Source organism: Pituophis catenifer, unplaced genomic scaffold, assembly GCF_029215685.1.
Source record: "Pituophis catenifer annectens isolate HBS135680 unplaced genomic scaffold, rPitCat1.0.hap2 SCAF_7, whole genome shotgun sequence".
Classification (NCBI taxonomy): domain Eukaryota; kingdom Metazoa; phylum Chordata; class Lepidosauria; order Squamata; family Colubridae; genus Pituophis; species Pituophis catenifer.
The window spans coordinates 60,543,189-60,568,638 of NW_027256887.1; the positions used below are offsets into that span (position 1 = coordinate 60,543,189).

Sequence of the window (25,450 nt, forward strand, 5' to 3'; positions counted from 1 at the left end):
TTTTAATTACTGTTGAAGAGTTGTGTATTTGCTTGAGTAGAAAGGCAGGGAATATATAAAAAACAATAGAGCAATAAAACATACATAAAAATTTGTGAAACCCTTTGAATCATGTTTGAAGTTATATTTATGCAAAAGTATTGAAAATTCAAAGGATTCTCAAACTTTAAAACACCACTATAAGAATACGTTTCTTCTTATGCTTCAAATGATTCACTATAGAGCATTACCTGCATGATGCTGTACTGGAAATTTATTTTATCTGCATGATTGAGATAGAAGGTAAAGCCAGTAATTAACAGGATGTTGCAATTAATAAATAAAAAATTAAAGTTGTGATGTCTTGTAGAAGTGATACTGTGGGAATCAGGTGGCCATAGTACATGTATAAACCAGTTTAATTGGTTGGACACGTGTACGGAATTTAGCACCGAAATAATCTGACTATGAAAAGCGGGTTCAGATAGATGACCATTGAGGGGCCCTATTTAGATTGGAGGCTGTGTTTGCTGCATAGCAGAGACATCTCCTTGTAGAACATTCCTGACAACTGAGGTAGATCTCTGGTAACGGGGCCTCTCAGTTGGCAGGTGATGGGATGCTGGGAATGAAGCCAAATATGATAACATAGCCAGAGTTAAGTTTTGTTTCTGCGTTAGGTATCGCTTTCCTAGAATTCACGTGATTTACTGTAAATTGTAGAATGTGAAACCTATATGGATGCTTTCCTTTTTTCATGTATGTAATATGAGATATGTAGCCATAATAACGCCTTCTGATGACGCTGTATTTTGATAACTAATAAAAGAGATGGCAGGCTTTTGTTCTTTGCTCTCTCATCACGAGAAACACCTGTCCTTGTGCTTTCTCTAATCTGGACTACTCATGAGAAGCCCACCAGGATGATCGCAACATGATACAAAACCCAGAAGAGGTATATTCTGTAAGACAGTATTATGTAGCTCTAATTAATAATGTAATAAAGACAGACAGGGAATCACCAGTTTAAATGCTTAGCAGCCAAACACATTTATTAGTCTTTCTTTTTCCAGGAACCCAAAAATATTTTGTAGTTATAATGTAAGCAACTGAGTTGCACATAATACAATCATATCTTTTAAAAAATAAAATAAAACAAAATAAAAACAAAAGCTGTTTAAAAGCAAAACAACCTTCAGAAAACATAATATATGTTTTATTACCATCTCTCAATTTCAATGAAATGACGACGACTCGATTCCTTATTACCCTCAACTTGTTACACTCCAATAAAACCACCCTTTGTTGGTTTGAAATCCAGCATGAGAAATACAGTACCCTGCTATGGCAAAATACATATAAATGCAACATTTCAGCTTATTTGTACATTAGTAGAGTTTAAACATTTTATTGTCTTTAAGTGAACCAGTGATTTTAAGTACCACTATACTAAAAATAAAGAAGAGAGGGAGAAGGGGAGGGCAGCATGCCATGCAACAGCACAAAGTGCCAAGTTTCTGTGTCCACATGAATCCCAGGGATAAAAAGTAAACTGAAATGAAGGTGAAACTGGAGGAAATTAAGAATAAACCCTAGTACGATAATATAGTGTGCCTTTTCCTAATTCCCATTTCCTACACTGTTTAAATGGCCAACAGACAAAAGAAGATGAGTACATTATTTCAAGTATAAGGAAAAATACTAATAGGTATCTTTGCAAAGAGCCTCAATACATGTATCCACTATTATGCCTGCTTCATGAAGGGACAGTGTTTTAGGCAATAGCATTTCAACTGTACCTTCAAGTTAGATATTTATGTGCAAAGCAGAAAAGCTGCCATTTTATTCCAGATAGTTTGGACATAAAGGTAATTTGCTTTACAAATAAGGCTAGATGGAGTTAACTTCTTCCATTTTCTGATAAAATATTTTCCACTAGAGGGTATGTTCAATGGAAACGAAGCAAAATTTACTAAATTGGACATCAATAGTTTCCTAATCATTTCTGTAAACACAGCCCCACTAGAGGGCTAAAATTAAAGCAGCATGTCAACTCTCTCTAAATAGTGGAAGCTGTAATAGTTTTTTCTTTTATCTTCTTTATCCTACTTCTTTGTCCTGTCTCACCCAATGTTGCTTTTTTATTTTAAATATTACATGTCCCACTCCCCCCCCCCAAACCCAGTACATAGTTATTAATAAAACAAAGTTGCTACGTTAAGCTAGGAGTTTGCACTTGAATCTACACTGAACAGAGAAGCAATTGGGTTTTTTGGGGGGGATACCTCCACATTTAATTACATCCACATCCTGTGGAGTCTGATTTTATAGATTTGTTGATCACAACAGCTTCGGCCAGAGCTCCTTCTTGAAGAGTAAAGGATGGAAAAATTCAGATGACTGAATAATTAGAAGAATTCGTACAATTAGAAGAATATACAATGGAACAAATATATAATGGAACCAAAGAGGACCAAATTCAAATCCAAACATCTGGGATCAATATGCACATTCCTGAGATGCATGCCTACAGTTGAATAATATGATCAGAAGAGAAAAAAAGAAGCAAAAGCTCCCTGACAATTACAGAATTTACCCCAGACCTCTTCCCTTTCTGTCCCAAAGATTTTGAGAAGGCTGTAAGGCATTTCACAAGCAGCTTCTACTAATGAAATTTACCGTGTTTCCATGTTCTATGGAATACAATGGCTTGTGTGTGTTGGAAATGAGGTGGCATTATGTTTAGCCACACAAACAGGGAAGAAAGTCAGATAGCATCCCCATCCTTAAGAAGATTATTCAAACAAGTATTGTCATTTTGTGACCCTCTTGCAAACTGCAAGTGATGTTTCTTCTCCCAACAGAAGGGACAAACGCTATTCCACTGAATGGTCAATATAGCAAAAAGCCCATATATAATAAAAGCAATAGTAAATAGAATACATAAAAGATGGCAAATTATACATAGTTAAACTCAAGAAAGAATGTATTTTTTAAAAATGTACCTATTAAAGATTGGCATTTGTATATGTTCTATATATATGTGTGTGTGTGTGTGTGTGCACACACACACACACACACACACACACAAGTCACAAAAGGGAGGCTCTAACATAAGAAAGAGATAATAAAGCAATATGAAAAGTTCAGCATTTTAATTTTGCCTTAACTGTAAAAAATAATTCAGAATGTGTGACAATTTAAAATGTAAAGGATCACAGAGTGTCCTTTCCCATTTTCTCAGGAACAGTATGGGAAAAAAGATAACTTGTTAATTACACCTCCATATAATAATACTTATAAAAAGTACTTTCTCTTTAAAGCACTTCATAAAAACCCAATCCTCACAAAATCTATATGATAGAAGTATTACTATCCTCATTTTACAGATGAGGAAACAGAGGCAAACTTAAGTGACTTTTGCATAAGGCAAAAAGAATGAAGAATACAGGCCAGGATTAGGGCTTTTATTCTTTCAATCCGGTCTTCAAATCACTACAGGAAGATATAACCTCAGTATTAAAGATTATATAAGATTTTTCAAAAGGCTGGTTACACTAAAGGAGAATAAGCACCACGAGGTATTTTGCAACAAAGAGCTGAAACCTTTTCTCCTTTTTTCTTAAAAAAAAGGCATCTATCAGAGTAAAATCCTGATCAGATGACATCTGCAAGGCAAGTATGCACAAGAAAATGTGTGATCAAGTCTATTATTCAATACAGTACTATGAAATCCAACAAAAAGAAACTGCATGAAAAAACACTGAATTTTAGGAGAATCTCTTGGCTATGATACTGCATCCAAGATAATGCCAAGTGAACCAAGGCAGACCAAAGTTCACAAACCCAAGACAACATACCTCGATTAACACAGGAAGCAGCCTCTGTATTTTGGAGGTAAACATGTGAAATGCTTGTCTTCTAAAGTAACTTGACAGTAAAAGTAATAGTTAAATATAAAATGACTTCTATATAAATTTCCCACTTATCACTACAATTATTGTCTTCCATTTATCAGTGGTATTAATCTACAGATGGCCATTAGCCCAATTTTAAAGATCACTACAAGCCATTAAATAATGCCAGTACAGTATATATACTACACTACAGCAATTCCTGGTGGGTATTGCTACTCAAAATTGCATCTGTGATGGGAACTGGTGGAAAATTTAAGGGCAAAAGTTATGGAAACCCATAAAGAAAAAAAAGTATATTGCAACTTCAAAACCAAGACATTTTTTAAAGGAAAGCAAACAACAAACCCCTAAAGATAGTGCTTGATTTGTGATTTCCTGAGGTTGAAAGGAAGATGAGGAAGAAGATGGTCATAAATTGTGGAGGGGGTGGGTGGGTGGGAAGAAAGTTAGGGGACTTTTCATGTCATGCTGTTGTCTCTGGTGTAACACTGCATGGCAAGAATGCATAGTCCTGTGTAACAGGCAAAAATCATTTATTTCTGAATAATTTTTAAATACACTAAAAATATTTGCCTGTCAATCAAAGTAGTCTTCCCGTGAACTCAGCCTTTTTTCTCCTATATGTAAATGGGAATTCCATGGACACAGAAACTGTTTCAACAGTTTAGCAGGGCTCTCTTTCTCCCCCAAACCATCTCTTATTGAATGCATAGTTTACAATTCACTTACAAGATAAAGAAGCAATGCTGACCACATATGGGACCTTTTTGTTTGAAAAAGAAAAAACCTCTTCTTAAAGTTTAGTATCAAAATTCACATTTGCATAATAATACATTTCAAGGCCATTAGAGAGGAATGAGAGCGAAGCAAAGGAAGCTGCAGCATCTCTCCTCCCTTTGTCTTCCTGAATGAAGCTGAAGAGAGCCTGCTGGAGCTTTCATTGGGGAACGGAGCCAGTGGGGCTACAGCAGCTCTTGATTTTTACACCATGCTTTTAAGCTGGAGAGAAGAGGTGGAATATATATGAAATGAAAAGAGACACTGCAGATTCCCATGTTTAACTAAGAACAGCTTCAAGGAAAACAAATATTTTAAAAAAGAAAATACACAACACTTCTTTCTCACCATTTTAAAAACATCTTTTCTTGTGTAATACCCTGTTCCTTTAAATGGCAACATTAAGTGTGCTAGAAATTATAGGGTAGATTTTATTTTCCATCATCAAGACACTGACAGAGAGGGCAAAAATGTGCCTACAACATAACTGGCAAAAGCTACAAAATACCTTCTTCTCTACATGCATAAATGTATCTCAAACTTCACTGCGTTTCAATATTCCAGTGCTTTAAAAGAAAAATTAAAGCAAGCCACATACACAAATGTAATGATACATAATACAAATACAAATGCAACCACCAACTGAGAGCTAGCCTAAATAATGTCAATTTATGTGAATTACAACCCATCTGCACCTGGAAACATCTGCAATATTCGACTGCGGATGATGCAGCAACAAAAGACACTTTTCATTAAAAGGTACCCGCAGGTTGGAATCTTTCATTTGACCTTTAAAGAGAACAAACTGACCACCACTCCCTGTCAGGCTCAAGAGTTCATCTTGAGCTGACAGTCACATCTTCAAAAAGGCACATTCAATGATACCACATTTAACTTACTGCTTTTTTAAAATAAAAAAAATAAAAAAACAACAACCGAAGAACAACCCACAAGGGAATGTTAAGCGCTTATATCCCAGATCCCAAACCTACTGACCCAGCAAGAAGCATCACAATATATCATTTTGTGAAAGTCTATTCTACCTTCAGAAGGTTCATATTTCTTTAAGAAGTTAACACCTCTTTTTGCATAATTAAAAAAAAATTTTTTTGGCTTACACAATTTGGAATACAGCACACTCTCACTATAAAGCTCTGTTGTAAGGCTAGTCCCTAAAGTAAGGCTGCTCTATCTTGTCTCCTTTTTTATTACCTTTCTCTCCCCTGCCCCCTCTGGCCCAAACCACAGAACACTCTGCATGTTTATAAAAAGGGAGGGTGAGTAAATCTGGATGGGATAAGAAAAGCACTTGATATTCACAACCACATTACACACACACACAAAAAAAAGCATTCGGCAAGCTAAGCAATCTATAAGGAGAACTCAGCTAAAAATTGTATTTTTCTTTAAATACAGAAAAATCCATTTATTCTTTATGGTCAAAACATTGTAAGAAATAAGCAATTCAGTTATTCGAATGCATTGATTGATATACTAATACCTAAGATGAGGCACTAAGCGTTTAAAAACTGCTTTCCCTCAACACTGCCCACCTGTTCTATATCCATGGAACATCTTTCCATATCCTTTACTTTCTTCTGTTCCACACAAGAGCCATATATCTAAAAAAAAAAAAACAAACAAACACACCCACACACATACACACACACGTCACCTAGGACAATGCTTTATCTTCAATAGCTTGAAGTGCATGGGTTTATGTTAACATAAATGGCTGTCAGACTCAAGTAAAAACATTCCAACTCTATGGCTAAAAATAATACATGTATATTATCCCTCGCAGTCATCATTATCAATTATATGAAACAATATTGGCTCTTAATTGAGGTTGATTCCTTTGATCCTTCTATGGCCCATTTTGAGGTTTGCAAATACCTCTTATACTGCACAAATTCAATGCCAATATTTTGACATTTTTGCATTTATGATTACTTACGTTATGATGCCTATTAAACATTTTCCAGCTATTTTGACTTAAGAATTTCATATGGCTGTAGCTAGGGACCACGTATAGGTAAATCTACAGTACTGGGTAAACCCAAGCAAATCAGATGAACTTCTTCCTTGAACGTAGCACCCCTAATGAGAACATTGAAAGGACACTTATGTTGGTCTGGTAACTGCCAGCATTTTAGGAGGCCTGCCAATCAGAAGATCTAGATAAAAATTTGTTTTGGTTTTAATACATAGAGCGGAAATAATTTAATTTGGTTACTATTTGTCTGTATTTTAACAGTAATTTTTAGAAATGTTCTCATCTTCAGCATAAAATTCACTTCAGCCCACATTTATAGCAATGTTGAATTTTTTCTTTAGAACTATTCATGTTCACAACAAATAAAAAATTATTAAAGCTGCAGATTCAGATTTGAAGGGCAGATATAACAGAGCTCATGTTGATGCACACATAGTCAGAAAGACTTTAAAGCAGTAATATCTTTTCCTGTGCTCATTGAGCCATTCCATAGCTGGCACATGATTCAGGGAAAAATCATGCTTGATTTGAATTGTTCCTAGCAGATGCTACGTTTATGTCTAAATACATCATGATCTCTGCAGAGGGATCAGACTAATGCTATTGCATTTTGAAAAGGTTTAAAGCTTTGAGATGAAATAGTACAGTCGGAAATTCTGCAATATATTTCTGGAATACATAAATTAATGCAAGAGTGTTAGGATGTAAAATGAAATTGAATACAAATTTAATCATACCTACAATAAAATCACACTGAAACTAATGTAACAAGATTCGCAACTTTAAAGCCAGATCCAATTCCTTCTGTACATTAGGTCCGTAGTAAGATTTTAGCATACTATCAAGCCACACAATGGCTGACATTAGTATGAAGAATGTCATGAACAACTAGACTTTTTGACAAAGACTTTTCGAAAGACTTTTTGGAATTTCTTTAATAAGTATGATTAAAATCAATGCATGCTCCTGAGAGTGTGCATTAAATTGAGAATGCATCATTTAAACTTAATTTTGAGTAAATTTGTACTAAGAATAAAATGTTTTTGTTGTATATTTATAAACAATATAGCTAAACTAAATAGAACCTTCTCTGGGGTTCTGTCAGCCCTTATTATAAAAATATACTAGTGTGTAATTATTTGGATGTTCACTGTTTAAAATATGCAAGACAGAATTACACTATTTCACTTTCACTGTAGCAATAAAAACGAATGTCATCTTGAATAGGAATCAACTTCTGTTATATATGCAGATCTACCTATACTATTTTTTAAAAAAAATTTTCAAAAATAAAATTTGAAGAAAGTGTCCAATCGTACAACAATAAATGGGTTACTAATTCCTGTTAAGGGTGCTATAAAGAAGATTAGTAGCTATATCGAGGATATGTTAGAGGAGAAACCTGCTTTCAGATATCCCTTGACAAAAAATATCAACAATTTTATAAAATCAGGAGCAATTCTGTATGGATGCATTGGGAAAGCCTGCTTCTTCTTCTGAGTTATATCTTCCTCTGATGCTATATTGAGGAAAATTCTAAAATAAACATCCTGAATTTAAAAAAAACCTCATTAGGACAAGACAAAAAACCCCTACTATCTAATTCATCAAAACCAGATTCTAAATAACTCATGCTTAAAAGCACATTTTAAAGAAAGTAAGGAAAAATATCAGGACTGATAAGAATTTAAAATCTGCTTTAAGTGAGCTTTGTAGATTAAGTTATTAGAAGTGGTATGAAATCCCTTTCTTTGTGAAAGGGATATTTTAATGCAAATCAAAATAAAGTGATACTTTGCTTTAAAATGTGAAGTACAGACCAGCAATTCTGTCAGAAACTTTTGTAGCTCTTGGACTCCTTTTTGTTAAATGATATGAAAATAACATGGCCCACAAAACAGTTTAAAATACTTTACCTGATTATTGTTGTTTCCATAGTCCTTGAAAGTAGCAAAATTTATATTAAGTTATTAATGGAAAATCTTGTTTGCTCACTGTCTATCTTTTCCTGTCTGTCACTATTTCCTTTTTGCCTACAAAAATCTCTTTTGAATATGGTTAGGTGCTTCTGGTGTCCAAATAGATCACTTCCACTGGTCAGACAGAGCATGCAACTTTCAAAGCAGACCTAATTTATTGTCATCTTCCTACTCCTCCACAACAGAAATGAAACATTTTATATATTAAAAGGTAGAAGTCTGCTAAGGCTTTAATATTTTTTATCAACCTTTAAAATTTTGACAGCTTTCATATGCATAGCTTGGAGGTAAAAATATTTTGTGTAATATAATTGTGTGTATACTCTTATAATTTGAGCAATGGTCAGTCAATATTTTAGATATTCTAAAAAATTTAGATTTGTTCACTAATTGTCCTTGAAGAATTTGTCAACAATAAATCAAAACTTGATTAAGTATTCAGATAGCTTATTAACACACACACACACACACACATACATACACACTACCCAACAGGCCCCATCATACTATTTTCCAGTTGATATATCATTTACATATGAACTTGAGGGAAACAAGTCAATAGCTATAGAAAACAACTGATGTTACCAAACACTACTGTACACCTTACTATCTCTCTACATTGAGAAACCATCATTGTGTTTATTACTTGCCTCTAAAAATCATATGAAATCTGAATAATAATAATGGGGAGTTACTCTCATTACACATTCTAGTAGGTTTTTTGAATATGAAGAATACTGCAAAACAAGAAGTTTTAAAAGATGAAATTGCCTTAGTCAATAAAAACACACAAACACAGGTGTGTATACATGTGTGTGCATATAACTCTTAAAATGATAGGCCTTTGAGGTTTTTTCTCTGCATGCCCAGAACAATTATTTCAATTTAGAAAATGGATCACTTATATCCTTGGGAGTGACTAGACTGCATTTGTCATTTTGTAGGATATATGGATGTTTTTACAAAGGCACTAAAATGGTTTGTAATTTTATTCCACATAAAAGCATCGAGCCAATTAAGCCCTTCCTGTTGGTACTGGAAGCTAAAATCTAATTATTCTAAGCATGGCAGCAATAGACTTATTCTAAAACATGGGAATATCAGTATCTGGCAACAACAGCTAATTTATCTCTTCCAAAATTCCAAACTTTTTATAATTTACACAAATCTGGCAGAGAAATTAAAAAGCAAACTTCAAAATTAGTATTAAAATCATGCAAGCCAAATCTTTTACAATGCACATTTCACGGGATTCTCTTAAAGTCACTCCTCTTTTAAAACACACACATGCTAAAATTGCTTCACTGCTGGGACATAATAAAGATGCAGCATTTCTGAAGCATTCTGTCAATTTGAAAACAGATTTCAGGAAGCATTAACCCTTATTCCCAGCATCTCCTGTTATCTGTGGCTTACTTACATAATCAAGTAACATTTTCATTTTTTTTTATTTTAAAATTTTTCTTTTTTCTTTAAAAAAAAGGTGCTTGGAGGAAGATTATGTTCTTTGAGAAATAACTAGATGATTATAATCCATTCATACACAATCCTCTCTCCTATTCAATGGCATATACCGTCCCACTTGAGATTAAGCTCTACAAGTATAAATCTTCTCACAAACTGGACTTTTAAGAATACAATGAATTTTTGCTGCTACATGTGAGAATTGAGTTGTAGCTTAAAAATTGATCCACAGTTTTGAAGAGTGGAATTTGTCTTTGTCAGGTTTTCTTTTTCAATTTTTTGCTTTTCTTAAAGAAAAAAAAAACCTTGCATTTTCTGTGTGACCAGGAATTTGTAAAATTTTAAGAAACAGCCATCTATCTAGGAGAAGTAAAGATTAAATAAACCATCTTCAAAAACTGGCTTCCTACCCTAGAATTCCTGAGAATGCTTGCAAAGAGAAAGCAGGAAAATAAATGTTAAACTCAAAACACTGTTAAATGCTCCCAGAGTTAATCTTCATTGAGATATACATACATACATATATGAGTGTGTGTGTATATGTGTGCGTGTGTGTGAATATTTATGAGATAGACACATGTGCGCATGCACACACACACTTTTTGGTCTTTTTATGTTTAATTTTTTTCCCTTTAAGCTTGTGATGGAAGAACATTTTAGCTTTTCATTTGTTAATTTTTTTTTCAGTTCCCTCATTATGTCTTGTAAACAAGAGGGGCTCTAGCACCTGGCTTTCACCATAATATTGTAATGAATTCAACAAATCCAAAGTGCAGGTAAAGGGATCAAAAGGCAGGTTGGGAAAGAATGACAACACAGTAGTAAACCAGCTTGTGTGTCATATCACATATGGAAAATACTTGGGGGCCATGAGTTGCTGCACCTTGATGTTTTTCTAATTTTTTCTTTTAATTTATCCTGCATGATTTTAAACAGCTAATGTCTAGCAACGAACATTGTTGCTTTAGGAACAGGCATGTTTATGGGCTATAATGGAAACATAACTGGCAGGATTAAAAAAATGATCTTGCTTACACAAACAAGGTAGAATAAAAGCAAAATAAGGGAAAATGCTGAAGATCTACATATGCAGATTTTAAAGTTTAAATGCATAACACCTGCTTATGTGTACCTACTTACTATGATAGTGAAACAGGCAAATATAAACGTGGGCACTCCCTTCGTCTTTTTTGTGTCAAAGAATTCACATTCCAAATTAATTCGCAAATCTCCCTTTTGATATAAATGCAAGAACGTTTGTTTTAAACTTGCTATCAACACTTCTATTTATATACCAGACACACCACTGTATAGTTCAATGAAACTGTTGAAGGAGAAAGATTCTTCTGTTTTTAAACTGTACAATATTATCTGCTACTTCCAAGTGCTGGAGTATGAATGTATTTGCTGGTACAGAATATTGCAGCACTTCTTTTTTTATTCAGTATAATGCAAACCTAGTGAAAAGCCAGAGCCAAGTTCTAGTACTTTAAAGAATATTTGCAATGAGTTCCCTACTTGTTTTTATCCATTCTATCCATCCTGAAAACTCCTTTGCTATAAAGGCAATGTTTGCTACAGCTGTCTTCACAATAAGCAATTCTGTTCCCAGTGTAGACACTGGCTATCTTTTGAATTAATGATAGGTCTCCCCTATCATGCCTGGAGTACTACTATAATGGTTGTTTTTTTAAAACAAAGAAACAACCACCACCACCTTTCTTTAAATACCGACAATAAAAAGCAACAGTACAGGGAAAAGTAAAAATAATAAAGGTGCAATACTTTATAAACAAAAGAAGTCTTTGCCAGTTATATGTCCGCCTAAGCAAACCCTAAGCATGACATACATGGAAAAATACAGAGAAAAAAAATGCTCAAAGTACACACTGGTTTAAGAACATTCTTAAGTAAACGTTTCTGTCAGTGATGATCTGGTGCTGTAATACACCTAGGCCTGGCACAGGTAACACAATGGGGGAAAGAGAACAAAAGTTGCTGCATGTGCTTTCAATAGGTGACAGGCCAGCAAACTACTGACATTGTAACTCTGTCATAACAGTAGATCAAGAAAATATACTTTGGCCTGAATTATTAGTGGGTTTTCCATGAATGGATAAGAATCTTCATACAGGCTTCAGGAGTGAATTCTTTAGGATTGCAGAAGCTTCAACCATTGTATAGGTCTTTGTCACAAACAAATGTGATGCTTTCTTTCTTCTGGAAGGTTTCCAAAAGAAGAAAAGCCTTTTCGTAAGAAATAACCTTGGGTTCTGCCAATAACTCTTATTAAAGAAAAATATACTTCTAGGCAAAACAAAATTCTACATTCTCTCTTTCCCTCTCCCTTCCCAGAAACCCTAAAATTACACATTGGCATCCCTCTCACCAAATCCTTAGGATATGGCAGTGTTTTGCTTTATAACAGGGTCAGAACACAACTTGTAGTGCACTTAATACCCTGCTAAAATACCACCAACTAATAAGATTTGAAACACAGATCAATTTGATTTTTGCAACAGGCACCATCATTATTCAGTTTAAGAATCTAGTCAGATAGGTTGCTGACCAACAACAATGCAGCTTTTCAAGACAGAAATGTGCGCGCGCACATACACACACACACACACACACACACACACACACACACACAATCATGCAGACATACACTCTCACACAGATACACACACACACACACAGGCAGTTACATGTGCCAGAACATACTGGTATATATCAACCAGCCAATCACAAAGTGTTTTTTTTCCTTTTTTGTTTTTTAAAGTGAGGCTCCGTCAAGTCTTTCCCTCCCAACCCACCCCAATTCTTCTGAACCCCACCCCCAACATAGTAGACCTAAGGACGGAAACACACCCAGTGCAAACAAAGTTAAAAAGCTATTTTTCAGTATATATGTTTCTTAGCAACAACTTCCGTATAACATGAAAAAGTGAAAAACTAGAAACTAATTTTTTTTAAATTTTTTGTGTTTAGTTTTAAATGGTATGTGTACTTGCTTCACATTGTCTTTCTAAGTTGGCGTTCATGATTCAAGTATTTCAAGAGTGATATGTTCTCTTTTTGGATTCATATTCCAAACGAAAAAACTGAAGTTGTAAGGGAGGCAACTATGTGCTCAGACGGTCCTGTCAATGACCCACCTTTTTTCTCTCTCCATTTTCTTTTTTCCTTTTAAAATGTATTTATTGCAAGTTGAAAAAAAAGAAAAGGTCACGTTAGTGCTGCTGCTGTTCCAAAAAGGTCACGAGGTCAGAGTTGAAAGTTTTAAGTTCAGATTGAATCCGACCCTCCGCCTAGAAGGTCTCCAGGTAGTAAGGGAGCAGGGCTTCCCATTCTGTGGGGATCTTCTACACTTTGAACCCCCCATAAACTTGAAGAATAATTTGGAGGCCCCCATAATGAAGCACCAGCAAGGTCACCCCCACTGCTGCCGCCACCACTGTTGCTCCACTGCCCAAGCCCTGTTGACCCACCAAAAAGATTCAAAGCAGGTCCAACTGGATCTGTCTGATTCTGTCCTGCCTCAAGAGACTGCCAGCTTGCTGTGGGTGCACTGGGGGTTGCTGCAGGAGTAGGAGGCTGAGCTTGTGCCAGAAAGCGACTAACTTCCTCGTCTGTTGCAAATTCAGCCAGGATGGTAGTGTTTCCCAAAACACACCTATAAAAAAAAAGCCAAAATGGTAGAGTGAAGAGTAACAAACAAACAAGAGTTCAAATGTCTAAAATAATATATTACTATGAGTGGTGGATTATCAGTGGGCAGTTAGAATCTGCCTAATTTTGCAATCAGTAGAACAAAATTTAGCCACATTCAAAGAAGCTACTTCATATTGATGTGATGATAGCAGTTGTACATAAAAGAGATCAGTATTTCCTGGGTATTTTATTAGGTGAGTTCATTGCAATGTCCCAAGATGCATTGGCATGCAGCTTGGAAACTGCAGGTCTGTATAATTATTTTTCTTCTTTCTTTTTTAAAGTAAGGTTTTGAGAAAGGGATTAAAACAAAAATAAATGATGGAACTCCAGCCATTCATATTGTTTATCACAATTGACTTATATGGGAGTAAGTGTGTTATTTTGTTTTGTTTCAAGCAGTGTTCAACATTTTTGTCTGTTTTTTATTTTATTATTATTATTGTTTTTAATGCTTTTATTTGTAATACTGGTCTGTGACTGTAATAAAAATTGACTTAGAAGAGGAAATAGGATATGTTAAACATTCAATGAAAACATAATACTCAACATCAGTTGGATATCATGCTACTACTAAGCCTAGTATCTATCAGTTTAATTTGGTGTTTCTGTCAAGTATTTTGTTCTCAAACTGCACTGCAGTGCCCCAGGTAACCCAGCACATTATTTGGGAACCATTAAGTGCTGCAAAAAACTTACTGAAACATTAAGCTATTTTGAGGTGAGAAGGTTGGGGAACCTCTGACACAGACCATTATGCTTCTGTTAAAAAAAAAAAAAAGCTCTTCTACCTTGCTTTTTATTTCAGGTTTTACATCCAGAAAATGATACTTCAGCAGATAAAGGTGTCTTCTGGAATGTGATACACTACTAGGGATTTTAGTTGGGATGTCAATGGAATAGTTTCCTTGACATCCGAAATGATAAAAGAGGAAGTAAAGAAGAAGTGGGATAGTCAGTCTCCGCATGTGTATTACGGCTCCAATAAAGGAGAATTATTTGTAGCTCAGGGTTGAAATGACAGTGTTGGTGAGAGTGGTCTTAGAAGTTCTTTGGCTGGGCTGCTTACTGTTGGCTTGTTTGGCAGATCTTTGATTGGGGTATTGTTTACTTGATTGTTGGTCTGATGTTACTCTTGGAGTTAATCTATGGTCATTTGGGTGCTGATTGCTGATGGGGAGGTGTTTTGATCTTTAGTCTTTTCTATAACTTGACAATAAGCAGCCCAACCAAAGAATCTCCAAGACCACCCCACCAACAATGACGGGGCAAGTGACTAGAATATAAACTGAGAGAAAACCTCACTCTTTACTTTACTCTTTATGATGTTACCTAGTTTGGAGAAAATAAGCAAGAAAACAACCAAGCTCAAAGAGCACCAAGCACCCCTGTATTATGCTTCTTAATTTTGCTCTGTACAAGTACAGTTTCTTATATTTATATTACCGGTACAACAAACAAACACCTGTGGAAATATAATTGGAAATAAGCAAGTGACTATTTGTTACACAAATAGTTGAAAATCTTAGGGGATTTCTGTTAATTTCAAACTACCTTAGTATAATTAAAATATAACTAAAATATTTCAAAACTAGTATAGAGAATGCTATTTCAGCCTTTTAAAAAACTTACATCATTAACAGAACAATTTGTTTGCTTGTTCAGTAATTATCAACTACTAGAAGGTCATCAAATGGACTTTGTCTACAGTTCAGAGTGGTTCCCTCAGAGAACAAAATAGTCCCCTACTTCTTTTCAATATATTGCATAAAAATAGTTTTATTCAACTAGACCAAACTATATCTAGTTTAATATTTTTTTTCTAAAGTAACTAGTAAGCTTCCTTTGATAAGTACATAAGCAAGATACAATATTCCTTGTTCAACTAAGTGCAGTACCTTATTCAGAAAAAGTATGATGTTTCTGTTCGTTAAATTACATAATTCCTTGCATATACCATCTAAGCCAATGACTATCACTAAATAGTGCAATAGTAGTTATAACTTAATTAGAAAGTGTGTGATGTACCCCATTTAGTTTTGAATCTACTGCCAATGTTTCATTATATTAATGAGGAAGGAAAATTTCCAACCAATTTTCCATACTATAATATTGCTTAAGAGTTTATCACTTCCTAGATAAACAATTTTCAAACATAAAGTTCCAAATGTTTCAACTATTCTGCATTAAGATGATCAGTAAAATCATGGATATTTGTTGCTCTTTACAGCCTTATGACAACCGTTTAAAAGTAAGGCTGTTTTTATTCTATAAAAAGTAAGGCTCTTTTGATTCTGTAATACTATTTATGAAAAAAGTAGTATTACAAATCCCAATTCATAGTTCTAAGTGACTTTTGAACATTCTATTGCATTTCTAAAACTGCAATTGTGGTGAGAAGAGCAATATATTATCCTATCTGGGAAAACCTAGAACATTAATTTTGATTTGCAATTAATTCAAGTGAAACTTCTATATGAATGGCAATTAAAATCTCAGTGTTGCTAATTTTCTAAATTTTAAATTGGTGATCTTGAGGATGAATGCATTTGTAGAATGATAAACTTTATCAAGAAGGAAGCTAAATATTAACTTGTTAGTTTCACCCATCTCATCTACAAACACTGTTCTATTCAAGTATGCACAGCATACCAGGGCCATCTCTATTCCAAGAAATGCATAAAATAATAGTTTTCAAAAATAAACTCTTCTGCAATTGTCAGTCATATCTGAAGAATGCATAGATGAAACAAATGAGCCAAGAATGTTATATATTGACAAAACAAGTCAATGAATGTTTGTAGATTGTTGTAAAACTCACATGTGCAGTGCAGTCTGGGCCTTAGCTGCCTCCTGCTTGGTGCTGTACCGGATAAGGGCGGTGCCTTGGGTCAGGTTGAGATGGAATGTCAGCAATGGACCATGCTGCATGCAGATGGTCCTTAAAGTTGACCCATCAATCTTAAAAAGAATAGCAAAGACAGGTTATTAAAATAAGGAAACTGAGGATTTTTCATCTTCAAACATACTAAAAGTAATATACAGAACAAAAAGCAATCAGGCAGCATATTGTATATGTAGTCCTCGAGTTACAACAGCAACTTGGACCTGAATTTCTGTCATTAAATAATGTGGCTGTAAAGCACAATGTCACATGACTGCATTGCTTAGCAAGGGCAGTCCTTGTTACTGTCACAGTCCCAGGATTGTATGGGCTGTTAAGCACAGAGGCAGGAGTGCCAGGCAAGTAAGAAAACGGATAAGAGCTTCAGGTGGGCAGGGGAGTATGTGCTCTAGGCAGATACTATGGTGGGCAGGCGGGTGCTGCACTATGGTGGTCGGTACCATGGATAGGCACTATAGTGTGGGCAGGCAAAAAAGCAGCAGAAAGGGAGTGGCTTCCTCCCAGCTTCCCCATTAACTTTGCTTGGGGAAAGCTGGCAGGGAATGTTGGAAATTGTGTGAAAGTGGCTGGCTGTGCCATCGCAACCACAAATCAGACATCAAGTGCCTGGATTGTGATCATGTGACAAGACCTAATTTAAGCCAGTCTTTAGCAGTCTTTCACACTGAGTGGCAGTTCATGGACTCTTAAATGCATACAAGGAAGGAATCTGCATAATTGTGACTGGTTGGAATTACCTAAGATAAAGTTATAATAAAGAGTTAAAATCAGGCATGTACCGGCAGTTATTCTAACAGAAGTTCAAAAACTTTTTGGCAGCTGTATTAGAAATATTCTATAATTTCACTAAGGAAAAAAGAGGAAAGAAACTGGCAGTTATGACTGAGTGCAGAACTGGAAATAACAGTGATAAATCTGACACTTAATAATTTCTTCGGTTTTTAAGTATTGTCATATTGAAGCACAGGGCTATGGCCTTTTAAAAAACACAATACAATATTGTACAAGAGTTAGTAAGAAAAAGGAGGATGAAAGTAGAAATACCTGCGGAGTGAGATTGTGAAGAACCAGCCAGTAGCTGGGACGTACAGAACCACCATCACTCCAAGTAGAGGCTGCAAAATTATTAAAACAGCAAGCATTTGTATTCATCTTAATTTATAATTTGGAAACAAAATACATATTAATATTTATAGGAACTATTTAACTTGCCAATAAGAAAGACTGGTTGTTTAGCTGCAATTGTTCTGAGTGATCACATGCAGGGAATTTAGCAATCAGATCAATATTAACAACATTTTACTGCTAGCTGAAAGAATTTTTCTTTCTTTCTTTCTTATTTTGGTGGCAAGCCCACCTCAAATACCCAATAGTTAAAGGACCAAGGCTCCTCAATCCTTTCTTGCTGATCTGTTCTTAACAAATCACTGCAGCAGCTATTGATACTAAAGCCAAGAGCAATGCACAATGTCTGCAGTGGAAAGGAAAGTGGAAGGTTAGACACACATGAGCATTACACAAAAGGTATGGAAACAAGTTTTCTTTACTTTCTGTACTTCTACCTTACAGCAAAAGAATAAGAACAAGAAGAGTAGGGCTGAAATTAGATTAAATTAAAATAAATATTAACATCCAATATCAGAAAGTAGTGTACAATTTCTATTTGTTCAAGCAAGGGCTGGGCTCTGACCTGGGGGTGGGGGTGGGGGTTCCTGTGCATTGGGTATTATCCATTTGCTTCCATTATTTCGGAAGACAAGGAAAAGTTCTTGTCAGCAGTTTTTGAAATAAAAGTACTAAATGCTGATGGAGAGCTTCCACCAAAACATTTTTATTTGCACCTGTGTGTATTCAAAATATTTTTTTTCGCATGTTTTCAAAACTCGTATGTGTGATTGCACAGATTACTTCAAAAATACACATACATACTTATTCCTTACAACTATATATTATTTCTAGAATTCTCATGATTTTTTCTCATTCTATTTTCTCAATAAAGATTCAATTGATTTTTATAGATTAGGTAGTTTTTTATTGAAGAAACTTAAAAATCTCTTATCTGATCTATTAATACACCCTTCTTTGGCTTATAATAATCCTAAAAAAAGTATTCACCAGAGGCAAGCCTTGAATCCTGCGTACCCCACCCCCTGAGTGAGCGGGGCGCTGTGCTGCTCCAGGGAGAGGATGTTTTCAGATTACTCAGACCAGGAGGTGGGCGTGGCAGCCCTGTAGTGTTTCTTGAGGAAATATGGTTTTTCCATAACTTGGTAGAGAGATGAGCTGGATTAGGTCCTATGGGATCTGGGGACCACGTTGATTTGTAATCATTGAATTTTGCTGAAATGGATAAAAGGAAAAAGTGATAATTAAATCATTAATAAATACATCATAAACTAAGTTCTGTTTTTGTCAGACTATTTAAAATGCTTGGCTTAAAAAAAAATCTGATGCAACACATCTGGGTCATTTTTATCACTCTACATTTGTCTAAGAAAAAAATAAAGGCAAGTCTCTGGCTACTTCATGATTTTCTTCCATAACAAGATGGCCCCTGACTCTCTGACAACCACATCATGCTTTTTGGAGGAAGTGGTAGAAAATCTGGAGAAAACAGACATTATATGTACAGTATTTCTTTTTACTTGATGGAGGTTTCCACAAAAAAAAGACCAATCCTCCAACATGTACATTATTCCAGGCTACATTTCTTTCCAACTTCCAAAATTTGCTAAAGGGATGCGATGAAGTTTTTGCTTCGGTTAAGTAAATGGTATTCATTGTTGGTATTCCTTAAATGTCTTTATTTTGTTACCAGCTTCATTATTACATTCTATCAGTTAATTACATTACCGGTAAGCAAACAATTATTCTTTTTTTTTTTTATTTGATTTATATGCCGCCCTTCTCCGGAGACTCAGGGCGGCTTACAATGCGTTAAGCAATATTATTGTTTAATAATTATTCTTTTGTTTTATGGAACAGCCCATTAAATCATGTTGGAGGTAATTGATGGACTAATACCGTTTCCCCCAAAATAAGACATCCCCTGTTAATAAGCCCAATCGGGCTTTTGAGCACATGGCAATAAGGCCAAGCGCTTATTTCAGGGTTCAAAAAAATATAAGACAGGGTCTTATTTTGGGGAAACACGGTAGTAGATCTCATCTACCCCCTTGCACATCTTGCTCCCTCCCCTCCTATCTTTTACTCGTAATTTTGTATTTTTATTGTGAGTTGGATAGATAGATAGATAGATAGATAGATAGATAGATAGATAGATTCCACTTTTCTTTTATTCTCTTACTTGAGTTGAAAATATAAAGGCACATACCTGAAGTGCTATGAACATTTGTGAAAGAATTGTCAGAGGCACTGTAGGGCCAGGCACCAGGTGAAGGCAGCGAGGTGTTGAGGGAAGAATTAGACCCTATGGAAAGAAAAGGAGAGGAAAACTCAGTGATCTTCAAATTTGAAAAAGAACTTTCTATGATACTGAATATAACATATTAAAATTGTTTGCATGTGTGTATATGCCTTACTAATTAGAATTATAGCAGCTTTCATGCTTTCAATTCTCAGAATTTACATTTTGTAAGTTAAGAGGTAAAACAAGATTTTCAGTTTGTATTTTGTTATCTTGCATGGCAATGCTCAATTTTTCACTTATGCCAACATGTCACACTCCCAGACAAGCCTTTCTCCCCTCTTTTCCCCCTTGCAATGTATTTTAAAACTAGTCACATAAGAGGGAGGGAAAAGCTGCAGTGAAGAATCAGCACTTAGAGAAAAGTTAAAGCATCAGAAATCTTTGGGCCACTCATTCAGACCAACCCATCTTATAGGATTCTTACTGTGGGAAAAATAGGAGGAGGAATGAACACTACATATACCACCTTGAATTGGGATAAGTAAAGGGAGGATATAAATCAAATAAACCTTTCTTCTCAGTAAATAAATCTCTTTTTCCCATAATTAGTCAACCAACAAATAGGCTATTACTTGTACAGGTTGTCCTCGACTTACAATCACAATTGATCCCAAAATTTCTGTTATTCAGAAAGACATTTGTTAAGTGCGTTTTGCCCCATTTTCCAACCTTTCTTGTCACAGTTGTTAAGTGAATCTGGCTTCCCCAATTTTGCTTGTCAAAAGGTTGCAAAAGGTGATCACATGTCCTTGGGACGCAGCAACGGGCATAATTATGAGTCACTTGCCAAGCATCTGAATTTTGATCACATGATCATGGTGATGCTACAAAGGCCATAAGTGTGAAAACAGTCTTAAGTCACCTTTTTCAGTACTGTTGTTAACTTTGAATAGTCACTAAATGAACTGTTGTAAGTCAAGGACTACCTGTATTGTGCATGGCTCCATCCTAGCAACTATAAAATAGGTATTATAATCCTGCAAACCTGTGCTGTTATCCCGCAGAAGTTGGTGATCCGTATCTACAATGGGGGCTGTGACTGTACCTCCCAGCACACTTCCTGGGGTCACATAAGGGTCAGATTCAGGATCAATGTTTGGAATACCTTTCCACGGCACTCCTGGCTGAAATTCTGAAACAAAACAATAAATACTGCTGTTTAAAATAATGTGTTTATGATACTGTTTCAATAATACTCTGAATTCTGCAATAAGCAGAATTATGTATCTATCTCAAAATGCTATAGTTTGAAAAAAAATCTGTATTAGTACAGATAATATATATATATATATATATATTTTAAAAAATTGATTACAAATGTGATGGCACAATTATGCCACAAACTCTCACCAAAGTATTTTCTCCTCTCCTTCCAGAATTATTGAACATCTTAAAGAAATATTACATTATTTAAGAGGGATTTGTGTATATGCATAATATGATGTAGTTAACACCACTATTTAATTCAATCAGGTATCTCCAAAATTACATGTCATTTATGACTTGAATAGCCTTGGAATCAACTAACCCCACAGGAATGTATGGAGCTGACTGTTGGGGGTGATACTCCAATATTGTTATGTTATGATTCATCAAATCACCTTTGACTCTTGGTGATGGGAAGGACACGTTCTTGTAGTTTGGGAAACATTTTTGGAAATAGTTTGATATTTCCTTCTTCCTAGAGCTGAGAGACAGTGACACTGGTCTATGTTTTATCTCCTTGATAACATGATTTATTAAACTATTTTGGATGAGTAGTTTGATAAACTCTAAAAGATCAAAAGAGAATGTCTGCAGTTGTGTATGAACATGATGGAATCAAGGATGGTTTGTAAGGTCAGAAATGTAGGGTATAGATATAAACTAGTTCATATCCGTTTTCTTATCTAGGACCTTTTAAAAAAATTATTATCCTGCTGTTTTTTCATATACAACTCAAGACAGAGAACCTATCAATACTCTTTCCTTCTCCTATTTTTCCCAGAATAATCACTTTGTGAGGCGAGTTGGCGGAGAAAGTGTGACTGGTACAAAGTCACCCAGCCGGCTTTCATGCCCAAGGTGAGACTAAAACTCATAGTCTAGGCCAACACCTTCACAACTACACCAAATTGGCTCTTAAAGCTCTCAATTTTTGATATATTAGGTTTCATATTTCTTTCTGTGTTTTGTATATAATATTGTTCACTCCAAAAGAGAGCAGTTAACATATATTATGGTATATTTGATAAACTGCACAAATACCTAGTGGGAAGAAATCAGTAACAGAGATATGAATCAAGGAGTATGTCACAGAAAAGATGATGCAGATGAAAAGAAAAAACTAAACTCTGAATACAGGAAGACAATTTTAGCCCCATTAAGAAACAATTGGGTCCTTTGCAATTAAGATTAGTGAAATTTGTTCTCCCTTATGATGACTTGTCTGGCCTCAAGATTTATGTCAGCTTATTTTTTGTATTCAAATCAGCAGCTTCAGCTAACTTGTAACTTAAGTATCATGGGATAATACTAAATAATTTGGTAAACTGTAGTAAACAATTCCCCGAACTTGACTATACAAAAGCTTATTTATAACTTTAAACAAATTTATACAAACTCAGATGGTCAAATAGTGGAAGACTTGGAATCAAAAGACAGTGTTTGCTCAACAGTCAAAACTGTACAATAAATTAACATATAAACAAGGATATCATTCCTTTTCCATCTACTCATTCATAGAGCACACTGAAATTACCTGGTGGCCAGCTGGCATTGCTGGATTTGCTTCCAATTTTACTGGTTGGTGGGGATTTGGCTGGTAGCCAACTATCACCAGCAGGACCTGTATGGCTGCCCAGTGGGTCGCCAGGAACTATATCAAATTGGTTATAGGGAGATCCCCCTCGGGCTTTTCCAGGGGGCACAATTGTCCCTGGAAAACAGAAGAAAAATATGTTCTGATAGAAAATGATCCGGCTGGTAGCAGAGGCTGTTATCATATTGTTACCAGTGCTATTATGTAATTCAGTACATTGAAATGTAGCTGACTTGTGCCATGGATACGTATGAAAGCTGGAATAAATTCACTCAAAGCAGGCCATACAAGTAGAAAGTAGAATTAAATGCTACAAGTATATTTTATTACTGTCTAGAGTTGCTTGATGGCGAGATGGGTGGAATATACATTTAATAAATGAATAAATAAATTTATCCTTCGGAAGTTTGATCTATTAAAAATCAGATCTAGCTTAAACAAAAGCTACTGGACTCAAGCACACTATCATAGAATGTTCAGGTTATTCTAATAGGTATTTCACTGGCAAAAAGAAGTTTCTTTCTGATAATCTAATTTCTCACCATTTTTGTGCATACTGGCATCTTGGGAAGCTACAGGTGGCAAGCCATCCATCATAGAAGTCCACTGTTTAAAGCGAGATTCTGTTCCAGTTTCTTTCCCTCCTACCATGCCATAATCCATGCTACTTGAACCAAAACCTTTAAAACAGCAATGTATTTAAATGCATGTATGAGCAACTATTATGATAGCGATAGTGCTAATGAGGAAACCTAGATACATCTGCTCATTTAAATAAATCAATTGTTGTTCATTCTCTTCTCTAAGCTGCACCTTAATGTAATGTAAGCAATTCTGACATTAAAAAAGGACATACTTTATGATCACATAAAAAATTCAAGAACACAAAAAATGAAATAGTAAAATTATGTTCAAATATTCATTAAAAATACAAGTAGTCCTTGATTTATAACCATAATTAACCCCAAAATTTCTGTTGCTAAGCTGTTAAGTGAATTTTGCCTCATTTTACGGGTTTTTCTTGCCACAGTTCTTATGTGAATCATTGCAGTTGTTAAGTTGGTAATGGGGTTGCTAAATTAATCTGACTTCCCCATTGACTTTGCTTGTCAGAAACTTGCAAAAGGATCACATGACTCAGGGACGCTGCAACCATCATAAATATGAATCAGTTGCGAAGCACCCAAAGTTTGATCATATGACCATGGGAATGCTGCAATGGTTGTAAGCGTGAAAATGGTTATAAGTCAGTTTTTTCGGTGATGTTATAACTGAATGGTTACTAAATGAACTGTTGTAAATCATGGAGTACCAGACTTTCCTGTTCCTGCAAACACAACTACGTAACCCAGGTGTTCCCATGTTAGTGGGGTAGAGACCACTCTTACATCAATAGTAAAGAGTACTGTCCCATCTACTATGCTATTTTCAATAGGGCTATAGCAGAGATTCCCAGAATTTCAGATATAAGTCTTTATCTGCATTATTTGCATTATTATGACAGGAAATGGGCGTACAACATTTTGCATGCACAACGACCCAATTAATCATTTATATTTTTAAGTGATGAAATAAAATTTTAAAAGAATTATGTGTGGTAGAATTTTTTAATCAATCTTGCAACGATTTATTCTTATCATGAGTACTGAAAGCTATTTGAATAACTTATATGTACTGTAATGAGTGCAGGAAATAATTTAAACTCTGATCCCACCCAACACATTTCATCACTATCTACATACTATATGTAACTTATATCCCAGTCAGATGAAGCGAAAAGTAAAACTGGAATCAAATCCTGAGAATTTCTTGGGATTTCAACTCTGAATTGTGACTAGATTAGGTTCCTATATCTTTTTCTAGTCTCCATCTGAAGAGCTCACAATGGTTTATAGATGATTCTTAAGTAGAGGTCAGGTTTCATTCCTCACTAGGAGCATGTATTTATTGAACATTCTTTGGAACCAAAACCATAGAACCTTTTGTCTTACTCAGGGCTTGAATACAAAACATCTCATATATAGAATAACCTGTATCACAAACAGGTAGAATCTAATGAAAATATGTCAGTGTATTTATATTGTGGAAAAATCATAACGGTACATCATGTATAGAAAGTTATAGTGTATACAGCCATTAACTAGAAATCAGAGTATGCTTTCTTGGCCTTTACTGACTTTTTTTTTTGTTCCTATTGTCTTATATATACCATTATTTTCATGAGAAAACACATAAAATTAAATATTTATAAAAGGCAATATCCATAAATGTATCAATATAAAATGCCATTGTAATATTTAAGAACTTGCACAGGATACAATAATTAACTGAAGTTTAATTCCAAAGTGTTTCCTAATTAGGTTTTTCAACTCTATGAATGTTTTACAGTGGTTCTCCTCCTACCTCTTGGGCTGTACACAGTTTGTCTGGGTGGGGGGTCAGAGATCCTCCCCAAGGCCCCTCACTTGTGGGGTGCCGCAGGGGTCGGT

The 25,450-nt window shown here is 35.1% G+C and overlaps 1 protein-coding gene across 10 annotated transcripts in view; it reads right to left on the reverse strand.

Annotated features, from left to right (window-relative positions):
* Positions 1-999: 999 nt before the first annotated feature.
* Positions 1,000-25,450, reverse strand: part of TNRC6B (trinucleotide repeat containing adaptor 6B) — a 142,259-nt gene continuing 117,808 nt past the window's right edge. For 9 of the 10 annotated variants that reach the window (XM_070947214.1, XM_070947210.1, XM_070947213.1 and 6 more), the window contains 8 exons: positions 23,504-23,641; positions 22,902-23,078; positions 21,147-21,293; positions 20,066-20,161; positions 18,847-19,071; positions 17,776-17,846; positions 16,648-16,787; positions 13,001-13,788 (listed from right to left, as the gene is read on the reverse strand). In XM_070947214.1, the coding sequence (XP_070803315.1) occupies positions 13,401-13,788; positions 16,648-16,787; positions 17,776-17,846; positions 18,847-19,071; positions 20,066-20,161; positions 21,147-21,293; positions 22,902-23,078; positions 23,504-23,641 (1,382 nt within the window). In that variant the 3' untranslated portion in view covers positions 13,001-13,400. Of the gene's footprint in view, positions 4,896-13,000; positions 13,789-16,647; positions 16,788-17,775; positions 17,847-18,846; positions 19,072-20,065; positions 20,162-21,146; positions 21,294-22,901; positions 23,079-23,503; positions 23,642-25,450 lie in introns of those variants that run through there. The other variant, XM_070947217.1, reaches the window with a different exon arrangement.